This window comes from Carassius carassius, chromosome 1 (assembly GCF_963082965.1).
Source record: "Carassius carassius chromosome 1, fCarCar2.1, whole genome shotgun sequence".
In the NCBI taxonomy this organism is placed as follows: domain Eukaryota; kingdom Metazoa; phylum Chordata; class Actinopteri; order Cypriniformes; family Cyprinidae; genus Carassius; species Carassius carassius.
The window spans coordinates 28,418,494-28,436,547 of record NC_081755.1 but is presented as its reverse complement, the minus strand read 5'-3'; the positions used below and the strand labels follow the sequence as shown (position 1 = coordinate 28,436,547).

Sequence of the window (18,054 nt, the reverse complement as noted above, 5' to 3'; positions counted from 1 at the left end):
GGGCAGCCATTTATGCTGCGGCGCCCGGGGAGCAGTTGGGGGTTCGATGCCTTGCTCAAGGGCACCTAAGTCGTGGTATTGAAGGTGGAGAGAGAACTGTACATGCACTCCCCCCACCCACAATTCCTGCCGGCCCGGGACTCGAACTCACAATCTTTCGATTGGGAGTCCGACTCTCTAACCATTAGGCCACGACTTCCCACAGTGCAGTACTGTAAATTTAGGAAAATACAGTATGTGGCTGGCAACCCAGCTGCCAGTATTTTACTGTAAATTTACAGTACAAAGGTTTACAGTGTTAGGGTTTGGCTTGGTTACTTGCATGTAATTTTGCATAATTTATTGTTATTATAATAGTAAGTACATGTAACATGTAAGGTCACCTTAAAATAAAGTGTCACCCCAAGAACTATATTAGCATAGTCAACACCAAATCACGATAACGTTATGTAGTCTGGTATTGTGGATTCTGATTGGCAGTCGATGCTTTTATCATTCATCAGCTGAATAAGATCACTCTTTTGTGCGTTTCCCAAAAGCAACTATGGTTGCAAGTTCCATCGACAATGTAGTCTGTGAATGATTCGGGGAGATCAGAAACTGAACAGGACATTTTGGCGTAGATATTTCAGGCCATAAATCTGTTAGCTGGCAATTATTACAGCATGGTACTGTATCTGCATCAGTGCTCTGGAGTATTTGGATCCCAGCCTGAGGACCCCCTACTGGTGCCATAAACACCTCTTCCTCACCCAGCTAGGGTTTCCCCTGGAGGTCTCTGTGCATCAGTGGGGGTTTGCAGTGGTCACTAGTTGTTTCAGCACTGCAGAGTGCACTCTGTCACAGATGACTAGAAAGAAAAGAAGTGATCTACATCTTTGAATAAATTTTACAATTCTTTAACACATATACTTTTAAATCCTTAAATCCTTTTTGCTTATTTTTACCACAACATTATCAACCAAAAAGGAATGTACTGTATGTAATGTGTTCGTGAGTCGTCTCGCTTAGCATATGTTACGTAATATAGTAGACATAGCACAAACAGTGATCAGATGTATGCCGGTTCTGTGTGCATGTGTGTGTTACAGTTTGCTCAGCCTGAAGCTCTGAACACTGAGACCTTAGCGGAGACAGCTGTGCTCTTTTCCTGCCACAATACTTCCGCCATCCATCCACACACACACACACACACCCACGTTCGTTTCTGTGAGTTGTGGGGACTTCCATAGACTTCTATTACTTTTATACTGACCAAACAATATTTTCTATCCCCTTAAACCTAAACCTACCCCTTACAGAAAACCTGTTTGCATTGTTACACCTTCAGATAAACATCATTTAAACATTATTATTTTAAAATAATCATAATGTAAGTAATTTCTGTTTATTTATTGAGTTTGTGTAATATTCCATGTAAAAAATGGTTTAACATAACTATAAAATCTAATAAATTACAATCATAATATTAATACATTTAAAAGATCTCCTACATATAGCTACAGTATTTCATTCAACAACAGCTTATAATGATCATGGACTGTCAAGCCCAAAAACTAAAAAAACAAACAAACAAAAAACTTTAGGGTGAGTAAATAATGTCAAAATATTCATTTTAAGGGTGAACTTTGCCTTTAAACTACAACCACAGTCAAAAAGAAACTATATACTGTACATGTCTCAACACCTGTAACCACACAATTGCTTGAGCAAAATGCAGAGAATATTGAGTACATTTCAAAAGTTCTCAAAAGTCAAAACTGTTCTTGAATCATTTGAATAATTCAGCAATTAGTCTTCAAGCCTTCAGTTTCCCAGAGTGCAGTAGGGCGTATTACAAGAGGTGATGGGCAGGTGAAGGGGGAAGTGATTTACTCCTCCAGTAGCATTAAGAGTCTATTACAGCTGCAGACAGACATTCAGAGCGGTATCATGACCTCAGCGTAGTGCTCAGTGGAAATCCTTTCAGCTGAAAACATGGCTGATGTAAATAAAGCAGCCTGCCAATCAATCCCATCATTCAGAACCAGCAAAACACCTACCATACGGCTGCTTTTGGCTATATTTAAATGGTACAGTAAGCAATTTATTATAAGGATCCCATTGGTGCAAGGCTTTGTTATCTTGTTTCCTTTCATAATTTACTTGCACTTTTTAATCCAAATGGCTGTTATGAGCACATGGAAGCGTCTCAGTGTCTGGTCTTGCTAGTCTGCTAGTCCATCTGCCTCCTCCACACTTGCACACGTCCAAGTGAGTGAATGGTAAGGCAGGGTGTCAAACAGAAAAACTGCTGATGAAGTCAAGATACAGAAACTGGCAGTTTGAGATTTTCAAGGTTGGCGATATCTCCATTTGCTTAGGGAATAATAAAGCTAGTCTCCATTTTTTTTGACTGCTGTATCATAAGTGATGTCTATTGCTGTCGTGTTTAATATTTAAACAACAAATAAACACAAGATTTTTTTTTAACTCTTTATGACATCAAGAATTACAATAAAACGTGTCTGAAGATCTTTAAAAAATAATACATGGATTTTTACATGAAAATATTACATAAAAGTAATATATTACAAAAGTTCACGTTTAATTCAATGTGGTACTTGCTGTTTCTTTGCAATTTAAAATTTACTAGCAATTTCTGAAATAAAATGGTTTCTATACCATTTTTGTCATTGCAGTTCTATGCAGATTATTTCCTTTATACACATTTAAGTTTAATTTTTCATAATTTTTCATAAGAACCATACACAGAGATTTGTGTAGATTTAAAATACCACCCAATGAATGCAAAACCTTTGCTGTAAAGAAGTGAATGAACATTTTGAGCACAATAATTTGACAGATTTAGGAACTGTGCGAACAAGTGCCACTAGCAAAAGGAAAACGCGTGAGAGAAAGAGCTTTCACACACATAACCTGGAAAATCGAGAAACAACAAGGCTAACAACCTAAAGCAAACAACATCCTACACTGCTGGCGCTCCTGCTGCATGACACTATGGAATAATGAATACGGCTGGGGGGACAACAAAGAGAGCAAATACATATGTGTATTTAGAGACAGAGAATGGAAAAGAGAATTGAAAGAATGGAGCATGAGTCTTAAGCACCTGGGAAAGAGAAACTGAGAAAGTGAGAAAGAGAGAGAGAGAGAGAGAGAGAGAGAGACCAGTAAAAAGACCTAAAAGAAGTCAATAAAGCAGAGGAAAAACTGAGAGTAAAGGCAGAGCAAAGGAATGACTCTTCCAAGCGTGATAGAAGCCATTCATTTCTAAGAATTTCTCCTTTTGGTTAAACAGGTTTGGCATGACATGAAAGTGAGTAAATGACTGAAATGTCATTTTGCAGTGAGCTACTCCTTTAACTTCTGGAAGAGACCGTGTGTGCGTATGAGAGAGTGAGAAAGGGATTTGTCACAGTCATGCGCAACATTACCCCACTTTGATTAGATGATTGAGATATATGCAACACACACGAGCAAGCTGCTCTGCCAACATAGTGTCATATGGAGCTTGAGGTTGCTTCCTGCACATCATTTCCTGTGCGGGTCTGTCACTGCCCATCAGAGCACTGAAGAGATCTGACACTGACAAGAGCTGACGGAGAAAAACACACAAAACACAAACACCCCCTGACACAAACACACACATCAGAACACAAATGCTCACTGACACCAACACACACATAAACAACAACACACTGAACACAAAACTAACACACTACAACATTTAGATTTTTTAAAAATGATAACAAACAGCATACACAAAATATTCTCAAAATCACAATATTATGACAATAAGCAACATCTACTAGTAGGTCAACAAAATAGTTTATGTAAATACATGAAAATTAAAAAAATAAATAGTATGTTGTATATTACACAAACAACATAATATGTTTATAATATACATTAAATATATAAACCTATGAAGATTTCTATTTCCAACCAATGCTTTTGCAATTATTTTTAACTTTCTATTTAAAATACTTTTTGAACTTTCTATTTTCTGAAAATAATGTATTACAATTTCCATAAAAAACTGTTACACTTAATTAATCACACATAATATTAATTGTTAGTGTTAGTGTAAGTGTTATTGGTACTGGTAAAAAAAATACAAAATGTATAGCCTGAATGCACTAAGTCGCTTAGGATAAAAGCATCTGCTAAATGCATAAATGTAAATGTAAACGTTATTATCGCATTAATTAATAATTAATAATTATTTTACAGTGGGTTTAGCAGTTTTTTTAATTATTATTATGAAAGTCTGTTGCTCACTGGTGCTGAATCCACATACAGACAAATCCTGGGTCACAGGACGGGATGCTCCCGATCAAATAATTTAGGCTAAGCATCAGCGCGGTTAATGCTCACACTCACTGATGTATATATAACCAACCGCGCTCTTGCCCCCCTCTTCAGGGGCTGCTAAACGAAGCGATCACACTAGTCATTTTTTTATGTAAAATCATTTTCTAACTGTTTTTAAATTCATTTTAAGTAAATGTTTGAATCATTTTAAAAGTTTTAAAATTGCTTGTTTTATTTTTGTTATTATTTTTCTTCATGATTATTTTACTTTCTTTTATGTAAAGCACTTTGAATTACCATTGTGTACGAAATGTGCTACATAAATAAACTTGCCTTGCCTTGCCTTGCCTAGTATGAGCACACCCTAATAATTCTCCTGCATGAGTCTCTACCCGCACATCAAGTGTTGTCCCGTGCCACAGTCTGCTGTGATGGGTCGCGCGATCATGCAGGTCTCTAATAGGAAGGTGCCTGTTAATGTTATGATCGAGGCTCTGAACTCAGAGCAAAACTTGTTTTTCTATAACACACTATAAAATATTTTCTATACAAATGTTTTAATTTAATTACATTAATATTATATGTTAAGATTTAAAATATTTTTTTTAACTGGTACTTTTAAAAGGAATACTGCTGTAAAAAAGCACATTATTTGTTTAAAGTGTTTGCAAACCAAATGTTATTGCACCTTTGTTCATATAGCAGTACTTTTAAATGAAAAAAGTGCACAGTACACTACTTTTGAATGCATTATTAGTTTTGTGCATAACAATGCGATTAATTGTGATTAATCACAGACAATCATGTGATTAATCGCATGCCTTTTATTATATATATATTGTTCATGTGCTGTCTAACGATTAATTGTGATTAATCGAATCCAAAATCCAAGTTTATATGTACTGTGTATATTTATGTATAATTAATTACACACACATATACAGTATATTTCGAAAATATTTACATGTATATACATTTATAGTCTTATATTTATATAAATATATTTTTCTCAAATATATATACATGCATGTGTTTGTATCTACATATATGTGACAAATATACATGGTATACACACAGATATAATGTCAACAAAAACTTAGATTTTGAATGTGATTGTTTGACAACCCCCCGGTGTCACAGTGTCTGGGTTGTGTTCCCTGGGTTTCCACTAGGTGTCCTCCGGTTCCCACGGTGTGTATCATATTATCACTTCCTGTCTCCTTATTTGGTCACCTTCCTCCTTGTTTAGTTAATTGATTGTTCCCCACCTGTCTCCAGTTTCCCCATTATCCTTTTGTGTATTTATACCCGGTCTGTCTGAGTCTGTGTTACGGAGTCCTTGTTTAATGTTGATGTTAATTCATGTCCGTCATCTTGCCTTGCCTTGCCTTGCCTTGTCCTCTTGTTTAGTTTATGTTTGGATTGCTCTTCTGGTTTTCGACTCATGCCTGGACTGTTTATTCTGTGTGGATTAACCCCTAATAAATGACTTACCCGCACTTGGTTCTATCTTCTGGTTTCCTGTATCAGCGATCGTGACACCCGGAGCCAATAATGACAATGATAATGACAGTATTGACAATATTTTAAAATAAAACATGAATGATTATGCATTCAGAGTGTGTATGGGTATTCAACTCCTTTCTGCAACATTCAAATGAACATCCCATAATATGGGTGTCACTATGAATCTGCATATTAGCCCGAGTCAAGCACATATACTCCAGTGACCTGCGCTCAATGTCACACACGCGCACACACACTCACATTGGACCCCTCTTTATTCTGGGGCAGCATCTGTTTGGTCTGATAAAGGGATCAGGACATCCATTCCCCTGACCAGCCAATAGGGTTTTTCCACACTGAGAATAACAGTATGAGTTTGTGTGTGTATGTGCGAGAGACACCATCAGAAATAGAGAGGAAGACTAGAAGTGTGCTGTTGTTTTTTTCTCATGGTGTGTGTGTTCAAATCCAGACTGTGCCATTTTTCGCCTCAATGAGAGAAATGATGAAATCCTAATTACACGCTACAGACATCACCCCAAGCAAAGACTCGCTCAGTCAAGCACTGCCCAACAAAGCACGCGCTTGCAACCCTTAGCCTTTACAACACGACTCCCGTACATCCCTCTCTCTGTCCTTCCTCTTCATCGGCAGGAAGAGAGTTGTTGCACAGCTACAACATAAGAACAGCTGTGTGCAATTGGGAAAAAAATTCAATGTCAACAAAAACGCACACACACAAACTCCACCTTGTGCACGCTGATGAACATTGATGTGTAATAGAGTGGAGTGATTTGTCTGGTGTCGGTTCAGGGAATCATAGGAAGGGTTGCTGACACGACATATTATGCCCTTGTGATTTAATAGACTGATGACGGTGATGATGATGCTGATGACAACGGTCATGATGCTTATGGTGGTGATGTAAATGCATCCAGTGCCATGGCCAATATGTTTCTGGATCAGATTGTTTTTAGTAAAAAATACTCTTTTGCTCTCTCTCTTCATCTACTTTGCTCCCTCTGTTCCTGTCGTTCTGCCATACTTTATCATTAACTGCAGCCACCCAGAGCAGCCAACCGGAAAATTTTCATCATGAAACACTAACTCATCTGCATATTACAGCCCCATTCGCTCACTCCATGTGCATAAATTAATACATGAATAACAATGAAAGACCCGGTGTCGCTCTCTGAACTGAATGTGACGTTCCTTCGGTAAAGTGTTGCGTTGTGAAATATCCTCATGCTTGAGTGTGCTCCAAGGTTGAATCCGTACACTTTCTGTGTGTGTGCTGTGACTAATTTGTCTGACCTCTAGTTTTACATCTTAATAAACCGCAGCGTATATGCGACAAAATGAAACAGGATATGCGCCGTTATTGTGATGTTAAATTACTGTACATTTTGTGCAGAGCAATCTATTGTTGAATTTCTGAGAAGTGTAAAAGCTTTGCAGTTTGACTGACCAATTGCAGATAAGGGGAGAGTAGGAGTGCTTGACAACTTCATTAATTTAGAATTTCTGTTTGATGGTCTAAATTAATAAATAAAGTCACAAACTGTTTTACCAACTTTCTAATAGACTACAAGAAAAATAAGTCATTATTAGTTTATTTCAGAATTTTTTTTGTGGTATTATTATAATGGTTATAAAAGTTAAAATCTGTTGGACATGTAACTCTTCCATCTTCCTCTCAAAGAAGTGACAGTAGATCATGCGAAGAGTAATAGGGTGAAACTAGAATGTACATTTCCTGAAGAAAATGTGAGTGGTGCTTGCAGTGGCAAAACTCGGCGCCCTGTAGCCACCCATGATGCCTGTGTGATGTTGTGGAGCCGTGATATAAGTACTTTATATTGCTATATGGTTGCTAGGGTGCTCTATATGGTTGCTATGGTGTGGCTATATAGTTTATGGGGTGTTATTTAAAGACTATTGGCCAGCCTGAATCCAAAAAGCCAGAGTCAGTGTTTCTGTATTGTTATTTTGCTGATATATAGCTTTTAAATGTAGCTAAACAGTTGCTAGGGTGCTAAAAGTGGTTGCTAGGGCATGGATATTAACTTGTTAGGTCACTACATATGGACTGCTTGATAGGCCGAGTCAAATGAGCCCACTCCCAAGCCTCTATGTCTTTCTGATCCAAAGAAATAAGGTCAGATAATTTTTCCAATGTTAAGTCTATGGGATATTTTTACACATTTTCTTCGTCCGCTGTACGAATATTGTACTTCCGATTGCTTAGAAAAGTCATAGCACACCTCTCCTCAATAAGCCGCACGATATGACATCTCATTCATGGGTCTGTGACAAAAAATGCGGGAGGAGTAGCGTGCCAAAGTTTTGTCAAGGCGAATAGTAATAGTGATGCCTTGCCTCCGGCAAGCACCACTAATTATGAAAAGAAAGAAGCTGTGAATAATCGAATGAAACATTGTGATAAAAGAGGAAAGTCAAAGGAAGAAAGAGAGAGCGATTGAGAGAGTACACTGGAATAGCAGAAAAATGCAGCTGTGCAGACACACTCATGCAGAAAATTTCAGCCTTCAATAAATCTCCCTCTCTCTTTCTCTCTCTCTCTCTCTCTCTCTCTCTCTCTCTCTCTCTCTCTCACACACACACACACACACACACACACACACACACACACACACACACACACACACACACACAGAGTCGCTATAATCCAATACCTCACGCTGCATTACAGGAGACCAGAGAAGACAGACAGCATGAAAGACAGAGAAAGACAAACAGAGGAGCAGAATAAATATGCAAAACACAATTAAGCAACACACACATATGAAGCACTGTACCAAAAAATACCAGCAAGTGTTCACTAAAGCAAACATTGGTATAAATGGCAATACTGTAAACACACTTATAAGTGTGTCTAAGTGGCTAGCTAAGGTCACATTTATTAGCAATTTTTTTTTTCAACCAATGTAGATACCAATATCGAGAGAGCAGACCATAAGGCCTTATATATGAAATTTATAATAAATACTTTAAATGCATTTTAAATTATGTAACTTCATATTTTTAAAGATTCAAATGTATCCATTTCATAACATATGAGCAATATCACACCAGTAGCAGTGCCTTAGCTAATCACAGCATGCTGATACAGCGATATCACAAGGCTACAAGTGTGATATTGCGTTTATACAACAGTTCAACGGCACAAGTGTGTAAACACAACAACAGAGTGTCTTCAAAAGGCCTATTTTTGTGCAGAACTACTTCCATTCACCACGGATTCAAATATAAAGTTGACAGATTAACAGCTGAGCCCAAGTCTCCGTAACTAATTCAGAAACATCAATTTAGAACTAGTAACAAAGGAACGTTGAGCTGTTTCATTAAAAACATATTATATTACTGTATTTAAAGCTCACTGTATTATGTGTAGCAGAGTATTATGAGAGAGATTGACTGAGCGATTGTGACTACCTGCATTTGATACAGCATTCACTCATCAGCTTAATCTCATATTCACAATAAAACATTAGTTTAAATGTCCAGTGAGGAAAGCGATATCTTTGTCATACTATCCTTTCATCTGTTAAGGGTGATTTCCACAGAAATTGCTCAGCGTATTTGTTAGCTGCTCCTTACAAGCTTTTGCTGAAAGTAAAAATAACCTTCTACTTTAAACCCTGTTTCAGTCTCTTTCAATATAAAAGTGTTTACTGCTGACCTACTCATAAAAACCATCTAATGGCAAAATAATGTAACTGAAATCACCATTACACACACACACACACAGAGAGAGAGAGAGAGAGACGGTTTCTCAATACTAAATAACATTTTTAAATACTATTATTTATATACAATTATATTTATTGAATAATAATATTTAATAAACAACAACAGCCATCATAAAAGTTGCTAGGTAATTCAGTCAAAATAACAAAGGCAGCACTCTGATATACACCATTAAAGTTATCTTTAAAAAAAATGTGATGAGATTTTGCCCTCAGCCGAAACTGTTTGCTCTGGAACAAATAATAGATTAATTAGACTGCCCGATTTACCCAAAACAAATGAAATCTCATGTTTAACCACTATAGAGACACTATCAGAGCCAGCTGTAAATTCCAGAAGATCTGGTCGAGGTGAGGCGCTCTCGGCGGGTTTATGAACTGAAGCCCTGGAGCTCACATCTCACATCTCTTTTTTCACAGTTTTTTTTTACAAAATTCATATCTGAAGTCTAAACAACCGCATTCTTGCCTTAAAAACTCTTAATACTACATTCCCTGACACAAAAACAGTATTATTTAAAAACAAAATATGAAATAGCAAATAGCAATATCATAATTTAATTAGTAATTAACTGAAGTTTATGAGTTTTACTTAATTGCCACATTTATGGCCAAATATTGGTCACTGGCCAGGATATACATCTATCATATATAGTCATAATGGTTAGCAGGATTGATACTAAGGATTGATAGTAAGCAGGATTGAGAAATTCTCAAAAAATTCTCCAGCTGTTACTTAAGGTTGTGGCTGAAACTACGGTGTTACTGGATTGATCTTTACTCACAAATACACATTGGATCTACTATGTACCACTATTTTGTTGAGTGTGTATGTGTGTGTCCAGGGCAGCTTGAGAGAAGACTGCTAATCTCAGCAGTCACATTACGTAGCATACCCATGATGCACCTGTCTGGGGATTGGTGTGGTGGGGGTGTTGAGATAAGGGGAAGTACAGATAAGAATGAGTAAAATGGAGAATGAGAGAGAAGAGTTGGAAAATAAAGAGAAAAGGGTAGAGAGTTTTTAAAGAGAAATAGATGGGGTGAAGTAAAATGATCTAGAGTGGACTGTTAAAAAATGTGGACAAAACAGATGCTCAGAGAGATTTAAACATACAGAGTCTTGTATAGGAAAAAAGGAAAATCCCCCACCAGACTGATTATAATTATTCAAATGGTACAAAATAAAAGGTAGATATGATATCCCTGCAAGCACATATTCATCTTACCCTCCTCATGGCACGTGTGTGTGTGTGTGTGTGTGTGTGTGTGAGTGTGAGTGTGAGTGTGTGCAGTCATGCTGATTATGTGGGTTTGAGTACTGGGGCCTGGAGGAGTCAACAGAAGGTGAGCAGTGATAAGACTGTTACTTAGTGTGTTTCTATGTGTGTGTGTGTGTTTGAGTGTCGAAGTAAATCAAGTTTCCAGGCTTTTGCCTTTCCCTACTGACATGAAAGTGAAACACACACATACACACACAAATGCATTTAATCCTTCTAAAACTGATTTTTAGTTTTACCATAGGCAATATAGAATTTAGTTTTAACTGTCAAGTAGAATGACTTCTAAAATGAATAAAAACTATAATACAGTGAGTTTTGGAATGCGTATAATTGTATTGAGTTTATTAACATGTTCAACGTTGTTTTGAGTTAACTGAGTCAAATATCGCCACCAACCAGCCGATCCACTACCCAGCCATTGAAGAATTGCTACCGAGGTGCAAGAATATTTTGGGGAAAATGTGTATAGATATGACACTATTTATTGCGCGTTAATGATTGTTCTAATTATTCATTTTTTTCATTGAATTTTCATTTTCATTAATTGATATGGAGTAGCAATTTGATGATTTCACGTTAAATTAGTAAATAAAAAGAATCGCTGTGATCTGTCATATACTAGGAGTTTTAAGGAGCGCAGTTGATTCATACGGACCGAACCACGCCATTCGGCATGCATGTGATTCGCCAATTAATTTGCCAATTTACACATTCAAGCAATTTTAAATCACAAGAAGAAGAAACGAAAGAGAAGTCGATTCGTTACTCATCCGCTGTTTTTGATCACTGCCAAAGCGATCACAAGCAGCATTCACAGCATTGTCATTTTCTGTGATTTAAATATTTTTTTTCTGTCTTGTTTCTTGCTTATTGGATCTGTGACTCAAAAACCACAATATGATGCGGTAAACCACTATATATATATGTATATATTTTAGTGCTGGGCAATGATAATTTTTTTAAATCACAATTAATTGCATTGTTATGCACAAAACTAATAATGCAATCAAAAGTAGTTTATTGTGCACTTTTTTTTTTTAAGTACTGCTATAAAAAACAAAATTGCCATAACATTTGGTTTGCAAACACTTTAAACAAATAAAGTGCATTTTTACAGCAGTATTCCTTTTACATAGTAGCAGTTAAAATATTTTTTGTAAATCTTAACTTATAACATTAATGTAATTAAATTAAATATAAAACAAGCTATTTGTCACTGCCAGGACATTTATTGAAAATATTTTATAGTGTGTTATAGAAAAACAAGTTATCCTCGGAGTCCAGAGCCTCGATCATAACATTAACAGGCACCTTCCTATTAGAGGGTTTTATTGAATTTGTCTTTTTGTATTTCCGTCATCGTTTTTCATGCATCTCAATGCACTGGATAGCTGGCCAATCAGAGCATACCTCACTTTTCAGACTGATGAGCTTTGTAAAAATCAATGCAATTCAGAAAGGAGGGGCATAGAGGAGCAACAATAATGTACAGTATGTGGAAAATAATTTATTTTTTTAACTTTAAACCGCATAAACACATTTCATTACACCAAATGTTTCGCAACATCATATAACCCCTTTAAGTAATAAGTAATTACTAATTGACTGTTAAAAATGATGTTTTATAGTATATACAGTATGTGTGTATAATATAAATGAAATTGAGATTGAATACATCCACCATGTAGGATTTGGTAGCAAAGCAATGCAACTAATGCTGGTAGGTCACATGACATTCACAACTCCTCTCCTGGGGCCTCATAGGTTATTTGAGAATATCACAGAATATCACCTGTAATATGAATACTGTAAATTTGGACATGCTATTTTTTGCATACTATACTGTAGGCAGGTATGCATATTTGGATACAGCTCAGATGTTCTCTTTAAAGAGTGAATCGCTGAATCATTCACTCAAATGATTTGTTTAATAATGCATTGCCTTTCGTTAGAAAACATGTTAATATTTTTTAATGCATTTAAATATATTTTTAAAAAAAATTAATTTGTGTTTATAGCATTTGTTTATATGTATTTATTTATCATGGTCAACCAATTACAATACTCTCAAAAATGGCTATTACCCAAAACGACTACGCATTTTTTTCTTCTTGCTCATGTTCCAAATGTTTAGATTCTCTCACAAAATTAAGGAACTGTAGCTAATCATCCAACATCACTGGCTACTTAACTGTGCTGTATAGTGCCATCCACTTAAAATGAGAAAGACGTATGCAGTACTGAAGGAGTCAGTAACAGTTTTGTATATTTGAGGATGTGTATGCAAGCAGATTTGTTATGTGTGTGTAGCTTCAGTTAGGCTTCAGGTGTATGCTCATAGGAAAGGTTGTCCAGTCTAATTTGACTTCTATTATGCTGTCGAACATTAGCAGAATGGCTAATCAATGAGCCTTTATATCTTAGTGCTCGAATGCAAACACGCACACTCACACATAGGGAAGCATTTCAGAAGTCCCCCGTAAATGACCTATAGCTTCACCATGTAGAATCATGCTAAGACCCTGACACACTTGCACACAAAAACTGAATAAAATCTAGCTGGCTCCGAGACCGTGAGTGCCTGTACCCCGTTGCTGAAGGGGGCGTCGCCATGTCGAGCATTTCCATGGTGAACATGTTCGGTTGCTATGTAATTATGGTCTATTTGTATGAGAGCCTGCACCTGAAGTGGGTCTGACTGCTGCTCATATGATTGGCCATGCATGCGTGTGTCTTTATGTGTAAGAATCAACAGCATGGAAGTTAGCTTTAATTTCACATTTGCATTACAAGAGAAGGGAAATTATGTTTGCAGGCCTGGGTTTCGAGTGTGTGGCATTTACATGTACTTGCTGTCCGTGCAGGTTTATGCAGAGCTTTGTTTTTGAGTGAAAGGACAAACGTGTTACTGGATTATTCTACTGTTGTTCAAATAATTTGACAAATTCCACGTCTAATCACTTGATTCTGTCATACTCCGCCCATTTCTGGTGAAATAACGCTGCACGACTCAAAGCTGCCTCCAGCTGCCTCAGTTTCTCTCTTGCAATTACCTCCAGACCGACATCTAGACTTACAGCCCCGTCTTTACCACTCTAACTACAACAATCAGCGTCTCACGGGCCTCTCACATGCTCCTTCCTGACCTATCAGCTGGGCTTTAAAGCCGCATCACCATGGAAACATAAAAGCGAGTCAAAATCACATATTAACTGCAGATGGACACAGTGAGGTCTAAGGGTATGAATTACATGAAGATGCCTGTCAGATCCCCGGACAACATGAAGGTGGTTAATTATGTTTTTAAAGCTGTTTGCATGTTATATAAATATTAATTTGTCAATAACATCAAGTCGATATGTCCTGTGGCACTGGCAAAGATACAGGTTTGGGTAGAAATTGTTTCTACACATTTAATACTGATATTAGGAAAAAAAAATATGAGGTGACCAAAAATCAACACACAGCATTTATTAAATAGTGTGTGTTAAATTATTAGACATAAATTAATAGCATGACATGATTTAGCCAAGTTGAACATGTTCCTGGATAAATAAAATTATAATAGTAACACTGCTATCACAATCATAGGGGAAACCCTAATCCAACCTGTGCCCCTAACTTAAGGGTAAATATATATATAATAAATCTAATTAAAAATAAATTAACATATAAATTTAATAAAATAACATAAAAAATAAATAAAAAAAAATAAAAAAAAATATTTGACTGACAGCCATGGTTTTAAACATTTTCTTCAGGTTTATACATCTAACAGTGCACTAATAGTAGCTAGAAAATAAGTTTCAGCTTAATAGAAAATAAATATTTTACATGTAACATTTTCCACAGTATAAATGTGGCCTTAATATATTTAATGTGATTTAGTTATTATTTTTGGGGTCAGTGGGATCAAAAAGTTCCCCTGCTCAAACCAACCCTTGAAATCAGAGGGAAATGATTGGCTGATAAAAATGTTGCCGCCCCAGCTCTACATCTAAACTTACACCTAAAATCTGATTGGTTGATAGGAATGCTGTCCTGCTTGGGTAAATCATGTTAAGCAACATGCACAAGAATATACAGTACACACAGTGTGATTCGCCATAATAAATCCTGTTCCCAGATCATTTATTGGTCCTGGAACCACTTTCTAGAAACAAATCAGTAGCTTGAAACTATTCCCTTAATCAGAGGTCACTGATTTGTTGCCAGATAAGCACTTCCAGGATGTTGATCCAGGAACATGCCCTAGTTGGCTGGATAAGGTTAAGCATGAAGCTCCAGTTTTTGAGCTTCAGTTTTGACAGGAACACCAGAGAAAGACACACATATCATACCTGTGTTGCTGTTGTTTATGTGTTTGAGTCTTTTCTGGTGTGTTTTGCCATTGTAGTGTATCTGTGCTTGTGCTGCGGAGTTCAGCTGAATGTTGCACACTTCACAGAGTGTGTACGACCTGTGTTTGCGCTCCCGCTTCGGACGAGAGTTTATCGGTGGGGCGTCCTGTCTTGTGAACTCCACCCCTTCAGAGGACACACCCTCATGGCCAGTCAGCGACCCATCTTCAACAGGACTCAATGGACGCTTCATTCCTAAAGAGAGAAGAAAAGTTATTTAATTAATTTCATCTTAAATATTTTATGATCTCTATCTAAAAACTTTTTCAACCACATTTTCTAAATATTATATTAATTCATACTAATTGCATTTTGAACAACTGATTTGTCACATCGAAGCAGCAGTATTATAAATGGTAAAAAAAAGAAATATGTACATGCACACACACTATCAAAACTTTTGTGTTGGTAAGCCATTTTAATGTTTTAAAGTCTCTTATGTTCACTAATGTTGCATTTAATTGAAAGAACAGTAAAACAGTAATTGACAGTAATACTATAATTAAAAGATATTTTAAAACGTAATTTATTCCTGTGATGCAAAGCTGAATTTTCAACATCATTACTCCAGTCTTCAGTGTCACATGATCCTTCAAAAATTATTCTAACATGCTGAGAATATGCTTTTTGTCCCAGGATTTTTAGTGAACAATCCTTGAAGTATGAAAATATTAATTTATTTCAAGAAAAAACTTTTGAACTGCAGTGTTTTTCTGATATTGATTTTCTGACGATCTCTGGGGATTTCAGCAGTGCTACTGACCTCCACTAGGGGGAGATATTCATCAACAATGCCCAGAACAGATGGAATTTTTAAAAGTTACAGTCATATGTTATACATGAAAATTTCTTTATCTGTTATACATGAATCTTTATCTGCTTCTTAAAAACAATAATAATAATAATAAAAATCTTTGCATGTATCTCACAAATATATATAGTACACCCCATAATCTCTGGACTTGTCTATTAAACACACACCTCACATGGACAAACATATACTAGAGCATTTTACACACACACACAGGCCCCATTGATTCTCTAAACACCACTCCCTGACCACAGAGCACAAACACACATCTGTCTCTGCTGCTCAAACATACTGTAAACCCACCACACCTAACTCCAACTATGATTGGTTAAACATTGCAACTAAAATAAAATGTGAAAATAAGTACATCAATTAAAACACTGTTTCATTAACATCTGTTCAGATTAAGAAGCAATGATTCTGTAAGGATTTTGATTTAAAACTGAGGGAAATTTTACAATGTAAAGTTTTACAATTTTACAATGTCAGTTTTACAATGATATTCCTCAGAAACTGCCATTCCATTAATGACTATATACACACACACACACACGCAATATACATAGTGTGTTTCTAAAAATAAAATGCTTAATTTTCAGGAGGAATGAAAATGTTCAAAAGGCAGAAGCTTTAAACTAGAGGGCCATCCAGAGCAGCAGGACAAAATATTTCTTGATGAGCTGCTGTCCCTGCTGGTCATGTTGACATCATCGAACAGTTGAGATTCATTGGGCTCCTATTTGTCGTAGTTAAAGATCTGGAAAGAGCCCAGAGGTCACCCTGTCGTCTGGACACACAGCTGAAGGAGTGGCAGTGGATCAAGGAGAGGGCTGTTAGCGATGTTAGCGATCTTCTGTGCTGTGCTGCGCGTGTCTTGTTTCATGTCTTCTATCCACGTCTCCCCATGAGACCACATCAATCAGAGCACGGATATCCTGCTGAAAGTCACTCAAATATACTGTAGGTACATGTGTGTATTTCTGTCACTCTTGCTCACACACACAAACAAACAAATGCACAAACAGCAGGGCAGATTGTCAAGCGCTCCAAAAATACTCTACTGAAACAAGACATGATGTGGCACAAATTTGAATTGGGCCTGTTTTGTTCCTCTCTTTCCCCCTCAACTCTCCATAAAAAGCGTGACATTTTTTTTCTAACTCAGCCAGAGACAAACTCACAAATACAATTTACCAAAGACCTATAAATTATACAGAAAAACACAAAGAGTTTGCCAAGTTGTTCAGTTTCTTTCTTATTCTGTCTTATTATTTTTAACTTTCCTGATCCCACTTGTCATTCTAAACTCTGAAAGGTTCGTCTGACTTCAGCACTTTCATTCCAGCCAAATTGAAGATAAGTGGTCATAAGTGGTGAAAGTGAAGACAAAATCAGCTACAGAGTGCCACAGTAACATTTACTATCAGACACAATAAGACATGTCAGTGAAAAACAACATCTGCCAACAGTTTTAAACTCAATCTAGCAAATGGAAGCTACAGCAGTTGTGTGCGTGACATTATTAGCCACTGGAGTTGTGTGTTCAGATGAATCTATAATTGGCTGGCTGGGTTCTGGAGTGATGAGTCTTCTGTTGTTTTTGCACTAAAGTGATGCTCTGTCTGGTGTGGAACATGATGAGTTGTGTGAATGACTGACTGGATGCTATGAGGGCCGCTGGCATCACCAGTGGAGATGGGTGTTTGATCAGGCCATGCTGTGTGTGTGTTTGTGAGGGGACATGTGTGCGTTCAACTCAGTTGGGATGAGAAGAAATGCGCTGTTTTATAGCTTTGCAACATCTGCCATGTGTTTAATGCCTTAGAATGTAGATTAGATTAGAATTTAATGTTTTACCAGATTTTATTCTTTATGAATCGAGAAATCACAATTTTCAATAGAAATATTACCAAATGTTAGAATTAGACACTGACAATATGCCAATGATAACAGTAAAGAGGAAAGAA

General features: G+C 36.7%; 1 protein-coding gene across 3 annotated transcripts in view; it reads right to left on the bottom strand.

Moving 5' to 3' along the window:
- The window catches only part of znf385c (zinc finger protein 385C), a 101,952-nt gene that overhangs the window by 61,266 nt on the left and 22,632 nt on the right, over nt 1-18,054 (bottom strand). For all 3 annotated transcript variants that reach the window (XM_059554666.1, XM_059554651.1, XM_059554659.1), the window contains exon 2: nt 15,217-15,471. In XM_059554666.1, the coding sequence (XP_059410649.1) occupies nt 15,217-15,471 (255 nt within the window). The remainder of the gene's footprint in view (nt 1-15,216; nt 15,472-18,054) is intronic.